This window comes from Pelodiscus sinensis, chromosome 1 (genome assembly GCF_049634645.1).
Source record: "Pelodiscus sinensis isolate JC-2024 chromosome 1, ASM4963464v1, whole genome shotgun sequence".
NCBI lineage: Eukaryota > Metazoa > Chordata > Testudines > Trionychidae > Pelodiscus > Pelodiscus sinensis.
Genome location: NC_134711.1, coordinates 49,369,186 through 49,396,850, shown reverse-complemented (window position 1 = coordinate 49,396,850; position 27,665 = coordinate 49,369,186). Strand labels below are relative to the sequence as shown.

Sequence of the window (27,665 nt, the reverse complement as noted above, 5' to 3'; positions counted from 1 at the left end):
CTATGTCTAGTAAACTCATCTCCATCGATGGAGCCATGCAGTCTAGACACGCCCATAATCTATGTCCAGGTCTGAACAGTAAGTTATCCTTTCTCCTCATTCACAGTGAGACCCAGATGGCCAAGGTCAATGAGGTTGTGTTTACCATCAAATTCCCAGGGCTGGCTGTGGCTGTCAGACATGAAAATGACTGAGGACTAGCTAGACTACAACATTCAACTTGTTATTGACTTCCTGGTTTTTCTGCTGAACAAGAAGTAGCTGGCAGAACAGGAACCACAGCATCGCTACTTAACTAGTAGTAGTAAATTGCTTCAGAGTGCTCAAAACAACAAACATTGAAACCAAAATGCCAAAAAAACCCTAAAACAAATTATATAAAAAAGAGGATATCAAAGAATAATCTCAAATGTACATAAAGAATATTTACGACCAAAAAAAGATCTGGTTGTTTGCCAGTAGCTTCCTTTCTATAACCAATCATACTATTAGTACAAGGAATCAAGCCTAGAATCTTACACAGTATACTAGAAAAACACAAATGACATGTAGCCTTCATCATAAATTATATATTCACAACATTATCAGGAATATGAAGTTATTTTCATTAATCATAACCTGCTAAATGATCTTTGACTTAAAAGAGGAGAAAAGCAGTGCCATATCAGAAAAATAATATCCATCTAATTAAATGAACTGCTTTACCCTGAAACCTACAATAAGCATTTACAAAAAAACCCTATAAAATAAACAGATTAAGACATTTTTTCAAAGCATCTGGGTTTTGATGACTGATTCTAAAAATAATTATGTATGTGATTCCAGTATTATGTTCATTTAAAAGCATCCTGAACAGCATAAAATCAATGGTTCATCATGTACCATTTGTTTCCGTCTGGTCATCAACATTAAGGTAAAAATACTGTTGTTAAAATCCCCAGACAGAGCATCAGCTATCTTTTACATCACAACAAGAGGACTTTAGTGCCCGATTGGTGTTGAAAAGACCACACATCAAATTCACTTGAGTTCATTATGGTTAAATAAACAACATATCCTCCTACCATTTTGTGTGAGTTTTGTGGAACAGAGGAAAGATGTAATCCAGAAAGACTCTTTAGTGTTTTTTATTGCTTGGTTGTTATTCCCTAGGAGAATTCCTTTTGAAAAGGGAAGTTTGAGGTAGTGACTAGAATCCTGAAGGTATGTGTTTTCTTCACACTGTGAAAATAACCAAATTAAAATCATTGTAATGAATAAAAATAAAGGAATCATTTTGTGCAAACTATGGTAGCTCTTTAGAAGTTGAAGGAAATAAGACATTTTTCGCCAGCAGAGGTTCATGTGGTATGTTTTTTGTTAGAAAAAAAGTTACACATTACATGTTGCATTGTCTTTATTGCTGACTGCTTTATTTCACATAGATAACCTACAATCTTTAATCAAGCACCTTTCAAAACACACAACTTAAAATAATGCACATACAAATCACTGAATAAATTATAAAGCAAGGAGACAGGTCTCTTAAAGATGCTTAAACATTTATAAGAACAGCACAAATGTATAAAGATAAGATCTGCATTATAAATGCACAGAGAAATAGCAGAAAAACTGAGCATCTGATTTTTAAACCACCCTGTATTTAAAAAATATACTTAAACAGCTAGTATATTATCAGTACTAGAATCTAATACAACAACAAAAATGTGCAAATTTTATTAATTCTTTATATCTTCTCTTCAGCAGAATCTATCGCTGGCGTTCTCAGCCACTGAGTGGCTCAGGTCAGGCTCATCTACTGACAAAATGAGTCTGCCTATAGCACAATTAAAATGATTACAGTTTTCAAATGGCAAAGTTAGAAATCATTTTAAGAAATAATTTTAAGCTTGCAGACCAGCATAACTAGAATATTTTCCTACACAAAAGCTTTCAAGGGTAGCTTTTATTATAGATGGTAAAATCCTCATTGAATGTGTGGGTTTAGATAGTACCCACACACGTGGTGTTAAACACTAATCAGTCTGCTGAATTTTTTAATGGAACAAACCTACAATACTGCAAGTTGTTTTATGAATTAGGAGTATATCAAATTCCATCTTAACTCAAATAAAGCTTCTTGGATGGAGGTTCTAATGAGAAAAATTGTAGAGACGAAACACGGCTGAACTGCTGCAGAATAGCTAGCTCTGGGAGGGGTCACCTGGTCAAATATACTTAAAGCGGCTATCACTTTCACTTTATGACAATTTTTAGCTTTATGGAATTCTTCATGCAACTGAAGTTTTCTTTAAATCTACATTCTGAGATACTGTGACTTCACAGTACATACTGTGCTGAAATACATAACTAGGTTCAACGGAAGCTGTAAACAAAGAACATAAGCTCAATACAATGTTGTGAGGACATTTAAACAATTAAGACTGTCACTCATTTGCTAACAGTTCAGCCTTGACTTGTTTAATGCTTCTGGGCATTTGCAGTATGTTTCAGAAGAATCATCACAGAATGATTTCTGACAGAAATTACCTTGTGCACAATGAGTTCATGAGTGCCATCTGGCAATGTCCTCCCATTTTCCTGCATCAAGGGAACGAAAGAGAAGCCAAACAACTTCTTTTCACCCTTTTCTTTTGCTGAAACACATATGTAAATAAAAACACATACGGTATAAATCTAGGTCCAGAAAGTATGCTGTAATATTTTTCTTTACTGCACTGGTAACTTGAGGTATAAACTGAGTTTTGCCCCAACCCAACTCCTGTTCATATACAAAAATCTCAAGCTTGAGCTAAGTGGTTCTTTAAACTCCAGCTAGCTGGCCTGTCAGAAGGCATAAGGAAGGAAGCTGAAGATTTAGTGCACTCTGCTAATAGTACTAGAAGGATGCAGCATCTCCAGTTACAACAACCCATCAACTGTTAATCCAATCACTCTGTGTAGCTTCTGAGTTGCTTTTTGCAGAATAGTTGTTCTCACTTGAGGTAAGATCGGTCCAGTGGAATAACTTGAGTGTACTTAAGCTAACAGTGGCTGAGAAGAAAAGCTCAGATAAAGCAACTGAGAATAATCCAACATGTGAATATGTATATTTGCATCCATTTACATCTAGTTAGCACTAGCACCCCTACCATGTTTGTTTCTGAAGTAAATCACCTTCCTAAGATTAGTGATAGAAATGTAGCCCTGTTAGTCTGTTGTAGCTGAAACAAAATACAGGACTATGTAGCACTTTAAAAACTAACAAGATGGTTTAATTAGATGATGAGCTTTCGTGGGCCAGACCCACTTCCTCAGATCAAAGGTTTGATCTGAGGAAGTGGGTCTGGCCCACGAAAGCTCATCATCTAATTAAACCATCTTGTTAGTCTTTAAAGTGCTACATAGTCCTGTATTTTGTTTCTTCCTAAGATTGAATGTGTTCTTTTTTTTCCTGTGAATTGATGGCAAATTCCAAAAAGGTACTAAAGAGGAAGAGCATTTCCTTGTGATATCCATTTATGGTTTCTGAGGAGGATATGTGATGAACTTGTCATTTCTTTGATGCAATATAATTATTGGAGATGGGCCTAAATTAAAACCTTAGACCCAACATCCTGAACTCGAGGGAGTTGAGATACACATTTGAGCTTTGCAGTTCCAAGTATTTACAACTGTGTATATGCCTTATGTTTTAGCCCAGATGGGATTTTTTAAATTGTTATTATTACTCATGTTATTTAAAAACCAGGAAGTCAGAAAATGTCCACTTCTAATAACATTATACTGGCCATAGTACTGGTATATACAATACTTTCTGCTACTGGATTAGACTGATACATGTGTAAGTGAGCAAATATCATTGTGCAATTATTCAAATAAATTTAAGAAATCCAATTCCTGAATCAGTGTTCAAATGTGCATCCTTCATGTTACATTCTCCATTTATTATTTATTATTATTATTAATAATAATAACAATAACAGATTCTCAAGGTATTTAAACTGTACAAAGGCAACTTATACTAGGATTTTTTTTTCCTGTTTCACCAAAGTAGAGTGCAAAACCTGGGAAGTTCTATCTTAAAACTTTATAGGTAAAGAATATTTACCCAATGTGTGTCTGCTGTTTTGATGTTATTAAATTCGATACACTTACGGCAACTGTAACACAAAGCACTGCAATAAATCATGGACAACGCTTACTAGAACAATGCCGGAATTCAAAGCGGATGTGTGCTCCCCTGAATTTATCCACAGGAATAGGAAGTTTCAGCAGCTCAGCCCATCTGGGACTGTTGTTGTGATAAAGCACAAAGGAATGGAACTTGCTAGCTGGAGGCTCTCCAGAGCCAAAGGAGATAAAATCCTAATGAAGAAAACAACTGGGTTAAAGGTTTAAAGATGGATTAACTATAAAGTGATGTGAGAATAGTCCTGATATTGGTGTTCTCTTGGCTTCAAAATCTTCAGGATAATCTAAAATAAACTTGTTTTCTCTTGTACTACTGCTTGCTTGAATGCATGGAAAATGCTATTGTCTATCCCCCTCCCAAGGTCTATGCAAATCTCTCTGTCTATGTTTCACTCTCTGGGTTGGCTGTCCACTCCCCATGGGTAATATAAATTACCATCAGTAAGCTGGAACACACTCTTCTCCCTTTGCACCAATGGGCCTATAATTTTTTTATATGTAATATAGGGCATTTGTTTTGGAAGTTTCTTCACTCTGAAGTTTCAGGCTATCTGTCATTACATGCAGATAGGACATAAGTGGTACCTGCTAGCATGCTCAGAGCAAGAGCTGGCCATCAGATCTGGAGAAGGGAAGAAATATTTGCTCCATTCTTATGTGACAAGAGAGAGTGGTGATTTCTGATTTCCTCACAAGCAGCTAGCAGGTATCACAGCTGAGAGCTCCAACTGTCTGAGCTTTCCAACGTTATTACATGAGTGTGAGGTTTAGCCTTTTTCATTTTGGCCCAACTTTGCAACTAGCAAGAGCCCATTCTGATGTGGTGCTCAGGAAGGTCACCTCTCACCATAAACCTGTCTGTAACACTGGAAGTGGGTGGAAAGATATGCACTCATGTAGTATGCGAGTGTAAATGGAACCAGATTTAATACTGTACAGAAAATTAGCATATTACATGTGTGGCCTCCCATTCTCCTCTCAGGTGAGAGGCCAATTGGGGGGAACTTTGGTCTATTTGGTCAAACGTGAAACTGAATCAACATATGTAGAACTCATATGCTATGATTTAAACAGAATAGAACAAAACAGGGTGGATAACGACTGGGAGTCTTAATTAGGGCTGCCAGGTGTTCGGTATTGGCCCGGATAATCTGGTATTTGTGGCCTTTGTCTGGTAAAAAAAACCCCCAGAGAATACCAGTTTTGTAAAATGTTTTTTTCAGACAGAAGGCCACTTGGGACTTGACTCCTCCCCCACCTCCTGGGTGGGGGGTGGAGGGAGCAGGGACCGGGGACCGTGGGGATTTAAAGGTGCAGTCACTTTTTTTTGGTGCGTTTTTTCAGGATTTTTTTTGCTCAACAACTTTGGTCCCTCTTTTTTGTTTTGTTTTTTTGCTCAACCAAATTTTTTTCCTGCCATGTTCTGTCTTTTCTGTGAAAGTATTTGGCAACCCTAGGACTCTTGATTGATAATGAAAGTGTTGCAGGCTGAGTCACAGCCATCTCTGTCTTGTGTCTTCACCCAAGTCCTCTTGGGAGCAATAAAGACACGGTCAGACTGTTTTTTATATTAATCAGAAAAAAAAGGTAAAATTTTCAAATAAATGTTTGTGTACACGAATGTTTCTGATGGGTGGCACTTAAGGTTCCATTTGAGTGAAGAACTTGGCAAATGTTCAATTTTAAGCATGAAAGCATTTCCACTTACCTGAAAATCGATATGCTTAAAAAATAAGCACATGGTACTCTGCTAAATCTGTGTCTATGCTACAAATTCAAGAAAGTATTTAAGCACGCGTTTCATTGTGAGCATGTGCATAAGACCTATTGACTTAATTAGGAATTAACCATGCACTGAAAATATATGCTTAAATACTTACCTCAAGTGGGTTACCTTCCTGGAACTGCACTTTGGAGTGTAAAATCTATTATGTGCCTATTATTTGAGCGTGCAGAATTAAGTGGGTGGGTCTGTGAATGATCTCTTTATTTGAATGGGCAAGTCTATTTTCATTAGAATTAAGAGCACTAATTATGCTTTTTAAATTAATGGTTTAATTTCCACATTGCAATAATTATGAATTAATTAAAATATCTTAATTTGCTAATCTTTATGGTCTTTTTTCTAAACATCGGATGTATTACAATGTGAATATATTTATCAGAGATTTTCATTTTTATTTTTAAAAACATTCTTCAGTATTGAGACATTAAAATTAAGGCTATTGATTAATCAGAGTTAACTTGCAAAATTTACTAAAAATAATCACTATTAAAAATTAATTTTGATTAATTACAGTTTTTACACTGTTAAACAATACAATACCAATTTAAATGTATTAAATATTTTGGATGGTTTTCTACATTTTTGTACATACTCTGTGTTGTAAATCAAATCAAAGTGCATATTTTAATTAAAAATTATAAAGAAAAAATTGTATTTTTAATTCACTTCATATAAGTATCATAATGCAATCTCTGTGTCACGAAAGTGCAACTGAAACAAACAAATGTTTATTTTTTGTAATATAACTGCTCTAAAAACCAAAGCAATGTAAAACTTTAGAGCCAACAATTACACTCAATCCTACTTCTTTTCAGCCAATCATTAAGAAAAGCAAGTGTGATGACATTTACAGGAAATAATGCTGCCCAATTCTTACTTACAATGTTACCAGAAAGTGAAAAGATGCATTTACACGGAACTTTTGTAGATAGCATTGCAAGGTATTTAGGTGCCAGATATGATAAGCATTCATATGCCCCTTCATGCTTTGGCCACCATTCCAAAAGGGATGCTTCCATACCGATAACGTGTGAAAAAAAATTATATGTAGATTAAATTTATGACTGAACTCTTTGGGAGAGAACTGTACGTAAACTGCTCTGTTTTACCTGCATTCTTCCATATATTTCATATTATAGGAGTCTCAGTTGATGACCAAGCATATGTTGCTAATTTTAAGAACACTTTCACTGCAGATTTCACAAAACACAAAGAAGTTACTGTGACCGGGCACCCCCAGCCTGGTCCGGGGGGGCCGGACAGCTTTTCTTCAAATTGGGTGGTCTTGCCCTTCACGTTGGGCTTTTTGCTGTATTTCCCTTCTCCTCGGGCGGGGGAAGGAAGGGGGGGCTGTGGTGAGAGAGGGTTGGGGCTGTTCTTCCCACGGGGCAGCCCCACCCAGAGCAATGATTTAAATGAAGAAAATAAAAAAAATATTTGAGGTAAGGACCTGAGCAATAGCATGTAAATCTTCTATTAAATTCAACTTTAATGATAGAGTTTGTACTACAGTACTTATAATGGGGGAACTGAAAAATACTATGTTTTTGGTTTTTTACAGTGTAAATATTTGTATTAAAAATAAATATAAAGTGATCACTACACAATTAGTATTCTGTGTTGTAACTGAAATCAATATATTTGAAAGTACAGAAAACATCCAAATATTTAAATAAAATAGTATTCTATTATTAACAGTGTGATGAATCATGATTCATTTTAATAGCTTCACAGTCCTACTTGAAATACTAAAACTATTAAAAAAATCCAGAAATCATATGATCAAATAAATAACAAAATATACACAAAAATGGAAGACTATACAAGTGTTTTGCAAAAACAGGTTAGCTATCACTCCTTTGACAGAGGTATGCAAATGAAGACATTCAAAATTGCAAATGAAGCCGGGATTTAAATATCCCATGCTTCATTTGCATAATCGCGTTTGGCGCTATTTCGAAATAGTGCTATTTCAATAACAGATGCTGTTAAGACGCGGTTATTTCGAGAGAAGACCCTTCTCTCGAAATAAGCCTTATTCCTCATATAATAAGGTTTACCAGTTATTTCGAGAGGAGGGTTTTCTCTTGAACTAAACATGTCTTAACAGCATCAAAAGAGGGTGCAAGTGTAGACATGCCCTCTGTGACTAAACTAGAGTAGTTGGGGTCGCAAGTAGCTTATTCTCGGGCAAAAGAATTCTGATTTTAATTTACATCTCACTGTGCAAGTGAAAACATTTGCTCTCAGGCCAGTTATATATCTTTTGCTAATATGCAGTTTAGCAATATGGCCTGTAAATAGGACATTCACATAAATATTAATATGACAAATCATAATATCTGTCAGGAAATAAAAAACAACATTGTGAGAAAAAACACAGTTAATCATTTAAATTAACTATATTTGCTCAGCACCAACACTAAACACAAGCCTCCACTATCTACTTTTATCCTTTATGGTAAGTGTCAAAGTAATACCTTTAAAATTTGGCCACCATTGTCCACAATGTACATCATTACTTCCACGTTTCTGGCCACGCTTTTTCCTCCTTTTTCAAATTCTCCTCTTTCTATAGTGATGTATAAATCATTCCTCATTTCACCTACAGAAAGGAAAAACAAACTCAAAAGTATAAGGGGCATCACAAACTGCATCAATACAGTCTGAATTTTAGGGGAAGGAAGCAGAGGAAAAAATTCCATACGAAACTGCTATTCCCTTTGAAGTTTATGTTTCAAAGTGCATGCTATTCTGGCTTCGGCTTTTTCTAGGGATGGGATTAATTAGAGCTGTTAAGAAGAAAATGGACAAAATTCCAGTGAAACTGCACCAACCATGACAGGCCACAGCCCTGACATTATGAACTTCCTTTTCACCACAACTCTAGATTTGGTAGAAGTCAAATTGAGGCTACACCCAGATATCAAGTAGAAGCCAAACATGTTCCATAATTTCAACATCTCTCCTTAAGTATAACATAAGATGTTCTTTGAACCCTGATTGACTATAGGGCAAAACAATTTTATGGGTCAGCTGAGTTTACTCTGATTTGACCAGAGCACTGCTAGTGTGTGGGTGTGCCCTTCCTATGGATGGGACTGTCATTCTCCCATCAGATCAAGTTCATCAGCACATACACCAACCATGCTTTGTAAAGACAGATGGTGCCATTCTTCTTTCATCAGTAGGCGGTAAAATCCTTTGCTCAATTGGTTTGTTGAAATGGTATCAGAGAAACTTCTACCTCAGACCATAAGTGAATTCAGATCAGGTTCAAGGCCCACAGATTCAACTGACAGATGAACTGTGGTCACTAGGGGTACGTCTAAACTACAAGGCTCCGTCGACAGAGCCATGTAGATTAGTGTATTCGAAAAAGGGAAATGAAGTGGCGACTTAAATAATCGCTGCTTAATTTACATCAAAATGGCTGCCGCGCTGTGCTGATCAGCTGTTTGGCGGCACAGCACAGTAGTCTGGATGATCCACAATCGACAAGAGAAGCCCTTGTCGACCACCCCAGTAAACCTCATTCCACAAGGCATAATGGGGCAGTCAACAAGGGCTTCCCTTGTCGACCGCGGAGTGTTCAGACTGCCGCGCTGTGCCACCAAACAGCTGATTGGCACAGCGTGGCAGCCATTTTGATGAAAATGAAGCGGCAATTATTTAAATGGCCGCTTCATTTTCCTATGTCTAGAAATCTAATCTACATGGCTCCATTGACGGAGCCATGTAGTCTAGATGTACCCTAGGAGCTGCAGGACTTTGTGCCTGCAGATACTCAGGTAAGCCAAAGTTCGTCATTTAAGAAATAAAAGGTAAATTTTCAGTCTGAGTTCTACAAAGTAAACAGTAAACAGGACTGAATCAAGCACTGTTCCACCCTGATAGATGGCCACCCTGATAGATGGTACAGGCAGGTCACGGATCTTAATAGTTACACGTGCTGAGGGCTCTGCAATATAAAGCTTTCCTTTATACTGCAGAGCCTACAGCGAAGCCTCCCTGGGAGGGGCTGCCAGCCACTGCTGATCTGACAACTGGAGAAGAGGCTTTGCTGAGGCTTTGCTCTCTTGCCCACCCAGCTTCCCGGGAGGAAGCTTCCCTGCTGCAGTGAAGCCTCCTTCCCAGGAGTGGAGCCAGCAGCCCTTGCCCGCCCAGCTCTTGGGGAGGAGGCTTCGCTGTCCTGCCACAGCGAAGCTGCCTCCCTGGAGCCAGGCGAGTTTGAGTTTAACCAATACCATTAACCAATAAGCATCACAGTCCACACTCATCCCATTGTCCTTGCACAACCAAACTAGGAACATTAGAGTTTAACCAAGTAACCGTTTAACTGATAAGCATCATCTTATCCATTGAACACTTACTTGGTTAAACTCTAACATTCCTAGTTTGGTTGTGCAAGGACAATGGGTTGTGTGTGGAATATGATTGTTTCACATCAAATAGATTGCCTATCTCCTAGAACTGGAAGGGACCTTGAAAGGTCATTGAGTCTAGTTCCCTGCCTTCACAGCAGGACCAAGTACCATCCCTGACAAATTTTTGCCCCAAATCCCTAAATGGCCTCCACAAGGAATGAACTCATAACCCTGGGTTTAGTAGGGCCAATGCTCAAACCACTGAGCTATCCCTCCCCCCGCATGAATGACCACAGGGGGTAGCCAGCGCCCCAGCACCATGCAGCAGCCACTGAACAGAAGCACAGCAGCTGCTGGCTCCCCTGCTACCGCAGGTGGCCCCAGGCAACCATGCTGCATGGCCCCCACCAGCCCTGAGGAGAAGCCCTTGGGGGGCCCAAGGGGGAAGCTGATGGGTGAGCAACATGGGCCCCACCACCTGGGGAGAAGCCGGCAGGCAGACTGCGCAGTCCCCATTGCCCCAGACCAGGGCAACACCGGATAAGTCTTCTAGTAAATATTTTTTAAATAACTAAGGGGCTGTGTCCCCTGCTCACTGCACTTGCCAATCCCCCCTCTCGCGGGGGGTACCCCACCCCAACCACAAGTGGGGGCTCGGCTGTGGCCATACCAGCCCAGATCTCTTCTTCCTTCCCTCCCCGTTTGCTGCCAGTCTGGGTCCCTCCTCCCCCCTGCTAGCCAGGGTCTCGGGTCCCTTCTGCCTTCTCCCTCCACCCCACCCCCGCCAGCCTGGGTCCTGGGTCTTTTCTCCTTCCCCCCACCAGCCCAAGATCCTTCTCCCTTCCCTCCCATGCCAGACTGGGTCCCTTCTCCTCCTCCCCACCAGCCTAGGTCCTTCTCCCACATCCCCCAACCAGCCCGGGCCCTTTCTCCCTCACCTGCAATGCCAGCCTAGGCCCCCTTGAGCCATGGTCCCTTTTTCCTCCCTCTCCCCCTTAACAGACTGGGCCTTTTCTCTTTCCCCCTCAACTCTAACCCCTCCCCTCCGCCCTGACCAGGCATGACACGTACCAGGCCTGGTTCTAACCCCAGCAGTCAGGAAGGTGCAGGGGTGCCTGATAGTGCCGTGCGCACACAGTGCTCTGGGACACTGCAGCCTGCTGAGGTGGGGAAAGCAGCAGCACAGGGGGTGCTGCCCCATCCTCTCCCCCATGCAGTCCTGCCTGTGCTGTTTACTGCCCCAGCCTTCCCCACAGAGCCCAGGGCTGCCCACCTGCCCGCTGGGAATTGAAGGGAAGGAGCAGACCGTTCGGTGCTGCAGCTCCCCCAGGTGACTCGGTGGTGCTCTGGCAACTGCGGTAAGTGCAGCCACTGGGGAGGGGTGAATCTCTGTGGAGGCAGTCAGACTACAGGCAGTCGGGCACCGCGCTCCGACTCCCCAGGGCCCAGCGGTGGGGGAGCCGCCAAGAGCCTGCTGATGGCGCATAAACCCGGCTTGAAACCCCACTCCTAGCCCCTGTCCCTGGGCTCTGTCCCAAAAACCCACCTCTGTCTCCCCCCACCCTGAGAGTCACAGCTGCAATGTGGGGTATGCTGGCTACTGTGCCATTTTTCTTGGTTTTGAAAGCCATGTGGGGTGGGATGGTGGAAGGGGAGTAGGGGCTTGGTTTAAAATAGCAATTCCAAGTGGAAAGGGGAAGCAGCAAGGTCGGACTCAAGATAGGAAAGGGGGGAGGAAGGAAGGAGGAGAAAGGAAGGAGGCAATTGGGATGCAGTGACGTGATGGCATCACTCTGTTGTCCAGCAGGAAAAACTTATTTTAATATATGGAGAAATTACAATACTAATACACCATTACAACAGTTCCTTTTAAGATTCAATCAACTCAAACTTTGCAGGATAGAATCTACTATGTCACTTTTCCTTGCATGCATTCTAATTCATACCATTAACAATTTTCAAATAGCAGAGATACTGACACTGCGATACGGGTGTTTTTACATTAGTCAGCTGATTTATGTGAGACAGTAATAAAACATCCCACTGAAACATATAATTATAAATATGACCATATGGCCAAAAGGTACCGAAAACATTTTGCTGGAAGACCAATCTCCTTTTAGTCATTTAAGGCCTCACCATAACAAGGATGAAGATTATGTTATTCAAGTGGCAAGCAAACCAGGAGAATAACATCTTTCATAGAAACTTTACTGTCAACTTTTTAAAAACTACAAATACTCTAGTAGCACCTTAAAGACTAACAAAACATGTAGATGGTATCATGAGCTTTCATGGGCACAACCCACTTCTTCAGATAACATCTTTTAAATTAAAAAAGATTATTTGCAAGAAGAATATATTTGACATGGAAGTGTAAGCTATGGATACATCTTCTTTAAGGTTCTACTTGAATTCAAGATGCGTGTGCTATAAAGTCAGTTCCACTTTACTAGGAGCTGTGCACATTTTGTACATGGTCTGCATAAAAACATATGCTACCAAGTTCCAGAAACTATAGATCCTAATTCATCTTAAACTTGGTTGAAACCACAGAATTTTTCTCCCTATGTTGTAAAGTGTGCAAAAGTTAAATCTAAAACAAGAAAGCAGTTCTGGACTGCTCTGTAGCTATACAATCTTTTGTGAAGCTTTCAGTGCCATGGCCCAAGTTTCACAAAATGCCAAACCAAGTCATTTTTTGTTGCCCACAGAGCTCTAATTGCAGGGAAGAAGGGACAAAAGAGGAGGATGTGCCCTTCATAACATCAGTGTGCTATCAGCTGAATGAGCCACAGCAGACTTTGCAGGGGCGGGGAGGGGGCAAAGGGATGTATAATTTAGACAATACATTTCCTGATCTAAATGAACTCCGGAAACTCTACCCTGCTTTTGACATCTCAGATAAAACAAGTAATTTGGGTAATCTTACTGGTGAAAACATGGAATTTTTTCAATATTATCTCCATAATAATAATATCCAACTGTAATTAAAACAATGAAGAGCATATGTCCCTCATGCATAGGAACAATGTGGCTTTATTGGGTAAAAGATGGGTAGAAAAGCAAGAGGAAATGACTGACGCACATAGGAGGATGAATCATATAGAACGAATGCTATACTTAAGTACCCATATAAAGCAAATATACACGTAATGTCAGGCAGATAGAACAACAAGATGCTGTTTACAAGACCAGTACCAAATGTGAAGCACAGTAATGCAACACTTTTGATGCTTTAATTGCATCATAACCTATTGTATTTACATTAAATATCTTTAGATAAAATAGTTCAACAAAACACACATGGATGCTATAGACATAATAACAGTGTTGGATGTTACAGTATTTAAAGCCAAGCTCTCAAGAAATATTTATCACCTTATACATGCGCTTGTGTATTATACACACGAAGAATAAGTTAAAAGAATGCTTAAGTTGTGAAGTCAAGCACTTCTAAATTAGTAAATGCTAGAATTAAGTTATGTGTGCAACATTAATTTGGCTCCCAATATGCTTTATCCTACACTTTTAATTAAATGATGACATGCTGCATTTCCACAGGACCACTGCTTTATTCAGTGCACAGGGCGGATGGCCCTCTGGGGACTAATGAGGGTTGTATAATAAGGAAGACAGCTGAAATCAGAGCACAGTATACAGAGATGAAAGATTAACAGTATAAATGGAATCTTCAGAAAATTTAGCTGCCAAACTAAAAAAAGAATATGCTAAGGGTTTTGTTGGTTTTTAGCAATTGCGATACGTCTAATTTGCATCCCTTTTACGAAAAAGGGATGCAGTCTAGGCACAGCCTATGTGTATAGACAACATTTGCCAGTTACCATAGACTCCAGTAAGTTCACATCTGGTATTATAATGGTTCACCATTAAGGAGTTTAGATGTAGGATGAACTCTGTAGAAAGGGCAGGTATAAAGTGGTATATATTAGTAAGGTCACTATTAATGAAGCTAATGTCTAGGGCAAAATCAAATAACCAGCTATACAGGTATAGCAGGGCTAAGAGCTGCTTCTATGTGTGGATATGGAATCATGAAATAAGAATCAACAGAAGCTGTGACAGAAGTTTTGGCTTCTGAGTTTAGATCCATTCTTGGAAAAGACAGAGCCCAACATGGTCATTTCTTAGACTCTGCCTAGCTGCAAAGCCTGAGGTTTCTGCCAAAGGGAGCTTTGCTGTTTGTTAACGTTCCTGTTTCAGAAAACAGATTATACAAAGAAAATACCAAACAGGTGACTGATCTGCATGATCCTGAAAATCTGTCACCAGGTGGCCAAAATGCAACAGTAGTTTATTTTTCCTTTTCTTCTGTAAAATATATTTTAAAAACTGAAGCAGTATATTTTTAAAACTAAACCACTGAAACTTACAGAGCTGAATGTTCTCACATGGTCTTCCTCTGGGAGTTGTGGGGTTAAATCTACATGCAAATGTTTGAAAATACATAAGCTATAGCATGGCCATCTCAAATTAAGAGAAGATAGGAAAACTATAATAATACAGTCTGACTCAGCCTTACCTTTCCCTTCCATCCTGTAGCACCAGTTACTCCTTTAAGTGAATTTTATTGTATGTGAAAGGTGTTGAATTGAAACAATTGGAAAATTAAGTTAGAACTTGTGCCCAGCATAGACTGAAGCAATGCTGATACGCCATATGGTCCTTTGAATGTATGTCAACCTCTATATGGAGAAAACACCTACAGAGCTTGGTTGTCAGGCTGAGAAAAAAAGTATTGCCAGAAACCTGGGGCAAGTACAACTGTAAGTGAAAGCGATGGTTTCCTGTCTGCCTAACAAAGAGGATACAGGAGCCTGGGGAAGGCTTAATGACATAAAATAGGGCAGCACTGACCTTATTTGACTAACCAGTCAAAGGGGCTGAGTAGGAGTGGGACAAAGCCAAAAAAATTGACAATATCTAGGCTGCTGATGTGCTGACTGATACTGACTCAGTGTTTCCAGCCAGGCACTATCCATGTGTTGTCTCTTGTTTTAGAGTGTAAGCCCTCTGGGGCAAGGACCATCTTCCTGTTTTGTGTTTATACGGTGCCCAGCACACTTGGGTATTGGTCCAAAACTAAGACACCTAGGGGCTACAAAATGAAAATAATAGTAAGTCACAGAGGGAAGAGAAACAGCTGACTACAGAAGCAGAACTGATCCTACAAGAACTGTGGCAGATGGGAAGGGCATTATGCCTAGCTGATCTCAGCTTGTAATGGCTCAGGAGGAATGGATGAGACCAAGGCAGAAGTACAAATGTGAGTGTCTGTTTGAAAGTGATAACTGATTTATATTGACTTTTTTGGACTCTGTAGCAGTGAATTAAGCTTTTACTAAAATATCTATTAATCCTTTATTAACAATTTATAAATACAACCTTAATATAAAATATGATCCAAATTACAATTGGGTAGAAGGCAGAAAGGTAGAATTGGTTTGGGAAGTTTCTGCTACAGGGAGGTAGTACAATCACAATTATTTTTGGCAGTAAGGAAAGCAACAATTTTAACTTTCCAGAACAGCCAGAGCAGCTTGTAGAGAGAATTTTACAGCCTTAACTGACTGTACAGGACAATATTTGACATGATTTGAAGATAGAGAATAAGATTTAAAAGCTATAGATGAGGAGTATGCTTTAAAAGCTGCAGTCAAAGTCCAAAGACAGCTTTATTTTGTTAGAATGGGAAAAGACAGTTCTAACCATGTTGGAGAAACCTTTTTAGTGAAACAAACTACAATTTGATTACTTGCTACTGATGCCACATTGATTGTATTTTAGGTCAGCAATGGCCTCTTCCTGACACTTGGTTACAGCTTTGCAATTGTGAATGTAGCTGCAGCTGCCAAGGCCAGTTTAATTTGCAAATAAATCCCTGACTTACACAGTGTTTTCAACACATTTGTATAAAAACTGCTCTTACCAGACTGAGTTGATTTTTTAAATTGAAAAATGTATGGATTTGGATGCAGGTATCAGATAAACAAAAACCAAGAACTAATTAGCCTGAATCAATAGAAGGTAATACTGAACTAAGTCTGTATAAGTCACATGGCACAGAATACAATGAGCAGAACTGAGAAACTTAGACATCCTTTTCTAGAATTCAGGGAAAGCTAAATAGCTAAGGTTTTAATGTCAGAACTATGTAATTGTAACCCACACTGGGTGTGGTGTTCTGTCCCATCTAGTGGCCCCAAGACCAATTAGAGAGAGAAAAATGAGTCTGTTATACAATCTTAGGTACCAACTCTGACTTTTAGCTCATGTGGTAGAAGCTCATGATTTAAGCTCCAGAGGTCCTAGGTTCGATTCCTTCCACTGGCAACCAGGGTCTGTCAGCATTACACACTTCCTTGTGCCATTTCCAGAATGCACGAAGAGCTTTTTGTAAAAGTAATCCTTTTGGAATCAGCTTTAAAACTGAATCACTCTGTTGCACGTTAGTAATGTGAGCAGAAAAGGTATAATTTTACCCACAAGCAGCTTCCATTAGTAATATTCAATCACTCTGTAAAATCAACATAAGGAGATCAAAAGGTTTTTGTACTGTTTTTGAACACCACTTACACAGCTATTACACTGCACTGGAATAAAAGGGGTTAAAAGAAACCCAGGAGAGGGCTGTTCCAGGAACCAATCAGAGGGAGGCTGAAGGCACCCAATCAGGGCCAGACTACACTCTATAAGAGGGCTGTTGGAAAGAGATGGACTAAGCTGCCTAATAGAGACTGCTATCATGAACAGAGCAATGCTGGGAGAGGCCAGGCAGCCAGCTGGGCTCCAGCCTGATTAAATCCTAGCAGTGGGTCACTAAGGCGAGTGGTATGATTAGGGGTAGTCATTCCCTGAAGGGGAGGAACTCAGAGAATGGGCACTGCCAGAGGGCAGTACTGAAGGGACACCAAAGTCTGGGAGGGATGTGGGTCCCGGGATGGAGAAGATGGAAAGGACCACAGAGGTTCAGAATTTAAAATCTTACAAATTGGAGAACTGGTCTGAATTCAACAAGAAGAAATTCATTGAAGAAAAGTACAAAGTACTTCACTTGGGAAGGAAAAATCAAATGCGTAACTACACAACACAGAACAATTGGCTAGGTGATAGAACAGCTGAAAAGGATCTAGGTGTTGTAGATCACACATTGAAAGAGTCAACAATATGATGTAGTGGTGAAAACACTAATATTCTTGGGTGAATTTGCAGGAGCGTATGTTAGTCAAGAAAGGGAATTGTTCCATTCAACTTGCCACTGGTAAGGCCTCAGCTGGAATACTGTTCGGGGCAACAGACTTTAAGAAGTATCTGGACGGATCAGAGCGTGTCCAGAGGAGAGCAACAAAAAGATAAAAAGTTTAGAAAACTGACCTGTGAGGAAAGGTTAAAAAAATGGTCAGGTTTAATCTTGGGAAAAGAAGACTGTGGGTTTGAGGGGAATGATTACATTCTTTGGACATGTTAAATACTGTTACAAAGAGGACAGTGATCAGTTGCTCTCCATAGCCACTAAAGATAGGGCAAGCAGCAATGGGTTTAATCACAACAAGAAAGCTTAGGTCAAATATTATAAAAATCTTTCTAACTATAAGAGTAGTTAAGATCTGGAATTAGCTTACAAGATAAGTTGTGGAATCCTTAGAACTGGAGGATTCTTAAGACCAGGTTGGACAAATACTTGTCAGGGATGGTCTAGGTTTACTTGGTCCTGCTTCTGTGCAGGGGGCTGGACTTGATGGCTTTGAGGTCCCTTCCAGCCCTACATTTTTATGATTTGGCTATCCATACAGACCATATTGCACAAGTAGAGCTGGAGCTGATACAGACTCAGGCTTAGTGTACTTCACACTTCTAGTTTGATATAAGTTGACTAATTAGGTTAGGTCACTACACAAAGCTCCAAGAAAACTCCACCTCCATGAGAGGTATAGGGCCTATATTGGTTTATTGAGGGCAACACAGTATCTTTGTAGACATGGCTTTACTAACATTGGCTATTGGCTGTCTTGTCAATTTCATGACAGAAACCATGAAATTGACAAGAAAGCTGGACAGCAGAAACCAGTTGCATCCCAAGGCCTATGGAGGGCTGGGTGGTTGGACCCTGATCCTGGCTGGGAGCTGTAGGTGACTGGACCTCACCTCTGTCCGGGAGCCAGTGTGAAGCATGGGCAGCTGGATGCCGTTTTGATGTTTTATGATCAAAATACAGACATTTATATCAATGATACTGCCACTGTTAGATTATAGAAATAAAACATAATGAAGTATGTTATGTAAGGTATCAATGTTAAAGTTACAATCCATCAAATATTATTATTCTGTTTGTATGCATACATCATCTCTGTATCTCAAGTTAGGAATATTGACCATGTACTAGTATGTCAAATGTATTTGCTCCTGTGTTAATGCTCACAAAGTAGTTCACATCTAATCTAGCCAGCACATTGTGAATGGACTATTTAGGAAAGAACTTCGGACTCAATAGTTCTGTAATTTTTTCTCATTTTAACTAGTACACTTAAAAGACATTATTTTACGCATAAGTGGAGTAAGAGACTTCCAAATAAATAATAAATAAAAATAATAGTAATAAAATATAGGACAGAACAATGCTAAATTAAATTATACACCTATTTACCCGGACAGTCAAAATAGGTAAAGTATTTCCCCCCAGCTTACAGTTTTCATAATTTGTTTCTGAAATAGCTTTTGAGTCCTCAAAATGTCATTTGCACAGGATTTTGAAAAACCTAAAGTTTTTTTGCATGAATTTTACAAAATTCAGTACTAGCTCTAAATTCTATTATTTTTCCTATGCTAGCTCGCGCAGAAGTAGATTTCCAGACTATTTCTGCTTCCAGTCTCTTTAATTAACAGCTCTTCCCTCTAGGGCTTTCAGGGAAACATACCAGGCAATGCCTTGCTGAAATCTTGGGTGCACTTGAGGTCAGGTAGTACAGAAGCAGCAAAATGAAAGCAACTAGCTCTCTGAAACATTGTTTAATTTCATTTTAAGGTTTCTCTCTGGTACCTTCTCCAGAGCCAGAAGCTATAACAAAGAGCAAAACTGCTATTAACAAGTTTTCTGAACACTCCACTTTTCTAACCCCTTGCTCAACCGTGCGTGTGCGTGTGCGTGTGCACGTGCGCGCACACACACACACACCTCCTCTGGCAACCAAACATTTTAAAAAGGAATTAAAACAGGATTTCGACTGAAGATATATTCCCCATAGATCATAATAATTTTATGGAGGCAGGTATTTCAGGCTGGTTTCACTTGACAGTATTCTTTTAAACTTATTTCTGGGTACCTAATGCAATCAGGCAATGTTACTAGCAAAGGCAAAAAAGATATTAACTTACTTTTGTAATCTTGGCAACTCAGGAAAGAAACAAAAAACATATAAAAAATAGGGGTGTCTGAGTCCTCTAACGTGGAAGATGAAAGAGGATGGAAAAATTCAGAGCATTTTTTCATAGAAGAATACATGAGTGTGTTTTGTTTCTCACTGCATGCACATTTGTTTAATGAAAGTAATGGTTCTTTATTAAGTAAATAATTTACAAGTCATCTTATAAACCATCTTGTTAGTCTTTAAAGTGCTACATAGTCCTGTATTTTGTTTCAGCTACACCAGACTAACACGGCTACATTTCTATCACTATTCATAATTTACAAGCAGATTCCAAAAGATAAATACTCATCATAATGAGCAGAGAATTAACTCCGCAGCTCTCATTAGCATTCTAAACTCAGCTGAGTGTTTGTATTTTAAGTATGGTTATTCTGCCTCAAAATAACAAATTATTGAAAAACAACAGTTTATAAAGAACATGCTTGCAGCTTCATCCAGCATAGGCAATGAGATTATTTTCATAATTTTACAGCATGATCCATGAGCCTCTATATATAGTTTTCCTATACATGAACAGACCAAGGAACAGATGTACAAGCACCCAGAAAAATATATAGACTTGGCTTTGATATGTACGGAGTCAATAGCATCTTAAAAAGTAGACTGTAAGGAACTTCAGAGAGACCTAACACAGATAGGTGAATGGGCAATGTGATGCCAAATGAAGTTCTATATTCACAGTGTGAAGTTATGCACATCACAGAGGAAAAATAAGTTACACGAACACAGGTTTTACATTAACAGTAGCACAGGGAGCTATGTGTCAGTATACACAGTTCAAGAAAGACTTCAGCTCTATGTGTAACTGCGATCAAAAAATCAAACAAGATTTTAACATGCATAAGGAATGGGATGGACAATATTAGGGTATGTCTACACTACAGTATTAATTCGAGTTATCTTAATTCAAAATAGTTAATTTGAATTAAGCTAATTCGAATTAATGTGTCTACACACAAAATGCAGTTTGAATTAGCATTTTGCTAATTCGAAATACGGCATCCACACTGACTGGACACAGACTTAGATTTAAGACCAGACAGAACCAGGTCAGCCAGGGCATCAGGTCAGGAATGTCAGTGTGTGGCTGTTGCCTGAGGCTATCTGAGGCTTGTGCTTAAAGGGACACACACACACACACACACACACACACACACACACACACACGCGCACTGGCCAGCTGGTTCTAAGGTACCCCTGCTTGCTTGCCTGCCTCACTGTGGGACAGCAAACCATTTGTGTCTTGGAGTGCTTTGGTTGCCCTCACTTGAGATACCATAGCACTTTGCAACATGGAGAGAGAGCTGCCCCTGGGCACTCTGGTGCGTCTCGTGGATGTGTTGCCATCAGCCTGGCTGCACCTGCTGCAGGATGTCATCCGGGACGTCTATCAGGGGGCTGTCAATATCCAGGAAGCCCTGCGGGAGAGCTTCCACCCTGAGGAGCACTAGGAGCCTCCCTGGTCTGCCCACTGGGGGCTTGTGCCTCATTCCTCCCTCACGTCCTTCCTCTTTCCCTTCCCTAGCCCCCCTTCCTAATGTCAAATAAAATACATGTATTTTCATAAACGCAAACACTGTTTATTTCACAAAACTGGGGGGAGGAGGGATGAAATGAAACCCTGGTGAGACTTGGGAAAGGAGGTGGGAGACGGGAGGAGAGAGGGTGGGAGGAGGGGAGGGGGACACCTGGGAGGAGGGACCTGGAATGGGGAGGCAAGGGGACGAAGGAGGAGGAGAAGCTCAGCGTTGGGGGTCTTGCCGACCCTCCTGTCTCGCAGCACTGCACGTGCAGGGGAGTCGGTATCCCCTGGGGGGAGTGGGTATGGCGGGTGGGGTAGGTGGGGAGGAAGGTACGGGGGGAGGAAAAAGTGGGAGGGAGAGCAGGAGTGGGAGGAGGAGCGATAGCTGGGGCGGCCACAGGGGCTGGAGCGGCATCAGGCACCAAACTCTGCACCAGGGTCTGCAGGTGATCCCATATGGCACGGCCCTGATCATGTACCTCCCGCAAGCCCTCTCGCCACTGCTACAGGTCTTCTTCCACCCAGTGCTCCTGGCAGTGGACTTGCCTAGTATATAGTGCCAGGTGCTGCCGGTGGTACTCCTCCAGGTGGCAGGTCATCCTGCTGGCCCGGGAGCGAGAGACTGTCCTAGGTGGGGTGGGGTGCCCTGCACTCACAGCTGGTGTGGCTGTGGAGAAACCAGAGACGTGCTCTGTTATCCCTGGGGACACAGTGGGTGAAACCCAGACCCCCTCTGCAAGGCAAGGATGGCAGATCTCCGCACCATCATGTCCTGCTATCCCTGGGAGTGTGAGCTGGTCCGGGACTGCACCCATACCCCTGTGCTGTATATAGTGTGGGTGTGCGTGGGGGAAGGAGGAAGGGGAGATGTGCCTTGCCTCTCTGTAGAGGGAGCTTCTGGAGGGAGGGCATTGTGCAGTGTCTCTCCCCAGGGTCAGGAGCATGTCACGTGCCTTCATACATACATGCGTGTGGGTAAGAGGCCAGGGCCCCTGTGTGGCAGGCAACCGGAGCCATATGCCCTGGCTGGCACAGCACATGCACAGGTTCCTGTGTGATCTATGGTCATCAAGGCCCACATGCGCAGTCCCTGAGCTTCCTCTCGCTCCCCCCTTGCCCCTCCCACATAAGGGGACAGTGATGGCACTCACATGTTGAGGCCTCCCTGGCATCGGATGACACAGGTGACAGGCTTGCTGGCACGGCTCTGGGTTCTGGGGTGCGCAGCATGCTCCCTCCAGGCTCCTGCGACTCCTGGCCATCCTCCTCCTCCAGGCCCTGGTCAGGGCCCTTGGCCCCAAGGTCAATGACCACCTAGGGGGCACGAATCATCTGATCCCCCAGGATGCAGTTCAGGGCATCAAAATATGGGAAGGGGTCTGGGTCTGCCCCTGGTTGGGAGCTGCCTGCTGCAGCCCTGGCATAGGCCTGCTGCAGCTCTTTAATTTTAGTGCGCACCTGCTCCTAGTTGCGCATGTGGCATTTGGTGGCCAGGCTGTCTGCCATCCATCAGTAGACTGCCACGTTCATGCATCTAGTGTGGCGTTCATGAACGTTGGAGGCATTCCTCCAAACCTCAATCAGGGCCATGATCTCCACACTGGACCAGGATGGTGCCCGCCTTTTCCGGCCCCGGCAAGCTCCTGGGAGCTGCCAAACTGGTGCTGGGGAGTGGTGGAGGGCTGGCTGGCACTGGTTTGCTGGATCATGTTGGCAACTGGTTTAGGGGCAGCACCTGCAGGCTCTGGGCTGGCAGGCCTGCAGCTGGCACAGGCCCTGTGACCGGTAGCTGGCACAGGCCCTGTGACCAAATGGACTCTGCCCCTATAAGAGCTCCAGGGCTAGGGGGGAGGAGGGAGGGAGAGAGCAGTAGAGTTTTCCTGGTTTTGCCCAGGAGTGGCAACAAGGGGGAAATGGGAAAGGCTCAAGGCCAGCTAATTCGGACTAAGCGTCTACACAGCGATTATTCTGAATTAGCTAATTCGAGTTTGGTGTTACTCCTCATAGAATGAGGTTTACCAAACCCTAATTAAGTGCCCCGTTATTTCGATTTTAATTCAAAATAGAAGTTTGCTTGTGTAGTTAATTAACGCTATGGAAGTTAATTCGGAATAACGGCTGTTATTCCGAATTAACTGTGCAGTGTAGACATACCCTTAGAGAAAATATAATGCTGTTATATAAATCAATGCTGCATTTCCAGTGCCATGTGTACTACTGCTCACCCGATATCAAGAAGGGTAATGGAAAACTAGAGGGAGTCCAAAAACAGGCAGTGAGGATAATTGGGGCAAGGAAAACCTCACACATGAATAAAGATTGAAAAGTTTGTGACTATGAATAAAAGGGGACACAAGAAAGGTGCGTAAAGTAAGGAATGACAGAGAAGGTAGATTGAGGGTTCTGCTCTTGAGGTCTCAAACATAGAAAAAAGGCTCACTATGAAATTAAGAGGCAACAAATTCAGGACTGATAAAAAGGAAATACTTGTTCATCTGATGCATGATTACAGAGTGGAATTCCTTCCCACAGGAAGTCAATAATGTCAAGAACTTAACAAGTGATAACAATAAATCAGAATGGTATGGATAAGAATATTCAGAATTATCGTTAATGCTAAAAAAATGTTACATTTTATGCTTCAGGGTTTAAGCCTCTCTATTAGAGACCAGGATGAGCCCTAACACGAGGACAAATGATTCCACCTCTATCTGATAAAGGTTTCTTAAAGCTTCCTCTGAAGCATCTGTTACAAGGTGTGACGGGCTGTCACTGGTTGGGGGGCGGGGCGGCCGGAGCCCCCGCCGGCAGGGGGCTGATGGCCAGAAGCGGGCCCCCCAGCATTCCCCCAGCGCAAGCCGGAGGCGGCGGCGGGTGGGGGCACTACCCCCGCGCCTGCGCCGGCTGCGGGAACACAGCCCGTTCCCCGCGACCCCGGACGGCGGGGGCGGAGCAGAGCAACGCGGCTGGTCAGCCGGGCCGCACGCCGGGACGTGCCCGGAAGGGGCGGGGCCCCGGGTAGCGGCCGGCGCGGCGGGCCAGTTCAAAAGGGCCCGCCGATGACGGAGCAGGGGGCAGGCTCCTCACGGAGGCGGGGAAGCAGACCTGGCAGCAGGACGGAGCCCGAGCGTCACACCCCACGGCTGTCGGCCCGGCGCTGGTCCCGAGGCCTCCGGGACAGCCACTGCCCTTGGCGGTCGCTCAGCCCCTCGGCGGACGGGGGGCGGACCCCACCCCGCCGTACCCAGAGGGAGCGGGACAACCAGAGGCGGATCGGGACCCGAGAGCCCTCCCCAGAGGCCGCACCTGGAAGCAGGACACCGCAGGACACCGAACCAGGGTAGGTTCAGGGGCGACGGGCATGATCGGCAGGAGCCGCCTGGAGGGAGGAAGGAGCCTGGGGCAGGGCGCTTTTGGCGGCCATGGGTGGACGAGTTGCGGAGGGAACGACCCCCTCGTCCACCGCGCCGGGGCATTAACAAGCCCTGCCGCTTAGGGCCCCGGGCTGGGACCCGGAGAGAGGGTGGGACCGGGTCTCCCTCCCTCCCTGAAGGGAGCATCCCTCTCCCCACGACCTTGACGAAGGGAAAGTACAAGGCGCAACCCCGCGAGGGGAGACTCCAAACCAGGGGCCTTTCGCCCCACCCCGCAGAGACGGGTAAGTACCGACGGGTTCGCTGACCTCCCCTTCCCCCCGGGAGGGTGTGATCGCACCCATTGTCGTGGGCCCCACGGGGGGGACCCGAGAGTTGGAGGGAAACCAAGAGAGGGCGCTAGGGTTCGCCGACCCCCCCCCTCGGACCAAGAGGGGGTGATCGCACCCCGAACCCCCACACAAGGCAATGTCAGAGACAAGATACTGGACTGGAAGGACCTTGTTTCTGATCCAATCTGCCAATTTCCAGGAAGCCAGCAAAGAAAACCAACATTATGGAGTCTTCATGTTTCATGCATCCTCATTTCAAGAGCTGAGCTAATCAGAGCCCACAAAGGGGAAAATTCACCAAACCCTGGACAACTGATCATCCAAGAATATGGCTGCTTCCTTGACTTGATGTCAAATCTTGATTTTGGTCCTCTTAGAGGCCTGGGTGCATATGACCACGGAAGCCTCTCAATACCAACCAGCAGAGTCCCCCATATTGTAACTCACATCAGGGTTGACACACATTACCCTAATACACTGTTAAATATATATCTCAACCATATCGTGTTAAGTATCACATATCAACATGGTGACATGCCGGTCCCGAAAATCACTGTGTGATACATAAAGGCATGCTAGAAATATGCTCTTTATAATGTGTTTGGGATGCAGAGAATGAACCCGGCTTGTACTGGACAAAAGAATATATTTGCTTGTCTGACAGGCATGGTTGCAGATAGAAAACAGACTTACATTTATGTTTAAAATAAAAAAAGCCTTCAAGCTAAAAAAGCAGTGGAATGACATGGGGGACAGAGACATTCCCTGGCTCTTGAGACTCTGAGTAATATAAGGTGAACAACAACAACAAAAAGACCTTTTGGTTATCCTTCATGTTGGGGACAATAGCATTCTCTGAGCCTAGGAAAGCTGGATCCTCTTAGTCTGGAATGCAAGAATTCCTGGAGACTTAATGTAAGTGGAGATCTTGCTTGGACAAAGATTATAACTTGCTGGAATTAATTTTCAGTCAGTAGAAAGTGTGTTTTGTTTTGTTTGTAACTCTACCTGTCTTCTGGTTATACTGAGTATCACTTAAATCTCTATTTTGATTAATAAACTCATTCTTGATTTATTACAAAATCCACCTCAGTATGGTTTATTTAAACTGGATGGTGACTGCTAAGCTAGCCCAACTGGCTGTTGAGTGCCCTCTCTTGGTCTCTCTTCAGTGGCAATGAACTTAACTTCTGAATGTCCAGAGAGAGGGACCGGACACTGCAGAGAGATTTTGCTGGGAAACTTGGAGCTCACTGGTTGTTACCTGCCAGGCCATGCATGGACTGATGGAGTCCTAAAGAGTTTTCTCTGAGGGCAGACAAAATGGTGTGTCAGGGACCTGATACATATCTGAGCAGCAGCAAAACTTGTCTTTGCTAAAGCTAAGAGAGTTAATACTGAAGCCATGTCGATACATACCACGCCAGAGATTGAGCTTCTGGTATTCAATTTAATGAGTTGGACCTGCTAAATAAAACATTGAGGGTGCCCCTGGTCAATGGTGATACTCCTCAATTCGCAAGAAGTAAGGTAAGTCAATGGGCGTAACAGTTGGTGCTGCAGAGACAGTGCCTAACTCAGCTTAAGGTATGCCAACTCCAGATATGTTATTTATGTAGCTGGAGTTGCATACGTAAGCTGATCTTCCAGATCTAATATAGACCTGGCTGGAGCCTCACAATGGATCATTACTTTTTTTTAATTCCTTCTCTAGCATTAATAATTTCCATGACCAGGTGAAATAGAAGTTATTTGATGTTTTTCTTCATCAAAGGAGGACATAAATCTTCTTCACAAGAAATAGCTCTAATATTTCTCAGGGTTTCTTGAATGTTGACAAGTGTTATGAAACTAAAGCATGAAGGGTGAGAAGTGCAGTCTGATCAGGAATACAACTTTTTTTCTTGGCTAGTTCTCACTGTATCCATAGATTTCTCCAGCAAAGTCTGAGGAAAGAGTTTTGCAATGGGTGACGCTTGGTACCAATATCTTGACTATACAGTGTGAGCTGATCAGTTGGTTCACTGTGCAGAATAGCTATTAGCCAATATGGTGCTGTTTTGATGGCAGCCTCTGTACCCAACTCTCTTTGTTCGCCTCCCTTACTGTTGTGGTATAGGCCAGTAAGAAGTGTTAGTACTGCTAGTGAGCAATTCAAGTTCACTTTGTGGCATTGACATTCCATCTTTCTGTCTGTGCATTCTATCCACCGAGTCTGAAGGTAAGGAAGGGGGGAGCAGATAGCTTGTGACCAAGGCATTGATGGTAGTGGACATCAATTGATTATACTGTTGAACGAACTTGTGAGTGTTTTGACCTTGCAATTGGGAGGTCTGTTCTCTTCAGATGAGTTGAAAACCCAGAGTACTGAAGACAACTCTCAGGTGAATCAGCTGATGGGAAGGAAGAAATAGGAAGGTTCTGTTCTTCATCTGGAAGAGCAGGAAGTCAAATTTTGAATGTGTAAATTAAGTGTTATCCCTGTATTCACTCCTAAGCTGAAGATACAGTCCAGTCATGAATGCACAGGTGTAGAGATGGCCTGAGAGACTCTTGTTGCTGCATGAGCCAAGAGATCAATGATTATATCAGTGCAAGGTCCTATAGCATTTTATAGTCTTAGAAAAAGTGCAAGAAAGCTTGTGCCATCCCTAGAGGTTATATA

General features: G+C 42.6%; 1 protein-coding gene and 1 long non-coding RNA gene across 5 annotated transcripts in view; one reads left to right on the top strand and one right to left on the bottom strand.

The window, feature by feature from the left end:
* Window positions 1–27,665, bottom strand: part of DOCK4 (dedicator of cytokinesis 4) — a 386,260-nt gene that overhangs the window by 136,196 nt on the left and 222,399 nt on the right. For all 4 annotated transcript variants that reach the window (XM_006122512.3, XM_006122513.3, XM_075929689.1 and 1 more), the window contains exons 14-17: window positions 8,440–8,564; window positions 4,185–4,347; window positions 2,530–2,636; window positions 1,065–1,221 (exon numbers count right to left, since the gene is read on the bottom strand). In XM_006122512.3, coding sequence (XP_006122574.1) covers window positions 1,065–1,221; window positions 2,530–2,636; window positions 4,185–4,347; window positions 8,440–8,564 — 552 coding nt within the window. The remainder of the gene's footprint in view (window positions 1–1,064; window positions 1,222–2,529; window positions 2,637–4,184; window positions 4,348–8,439; window positions 8,565–27,665) is intronic.
* The window catches only part of LOC142829563 (uncharacterized), a 67,721-nt gene continuing 55,399 nt past the window's right edge, over window positions 15,344–27,665 (top strand). The window contains exon 1 of the long non-coding RNA XR_012904071.1: window positions 15,344–15,613. This is a non-coding gene — a long non-coding RNA (uncharacterized LOC142829563). The remainder of the gene's footprint in view (window positions 15,614–27,665) is intronic.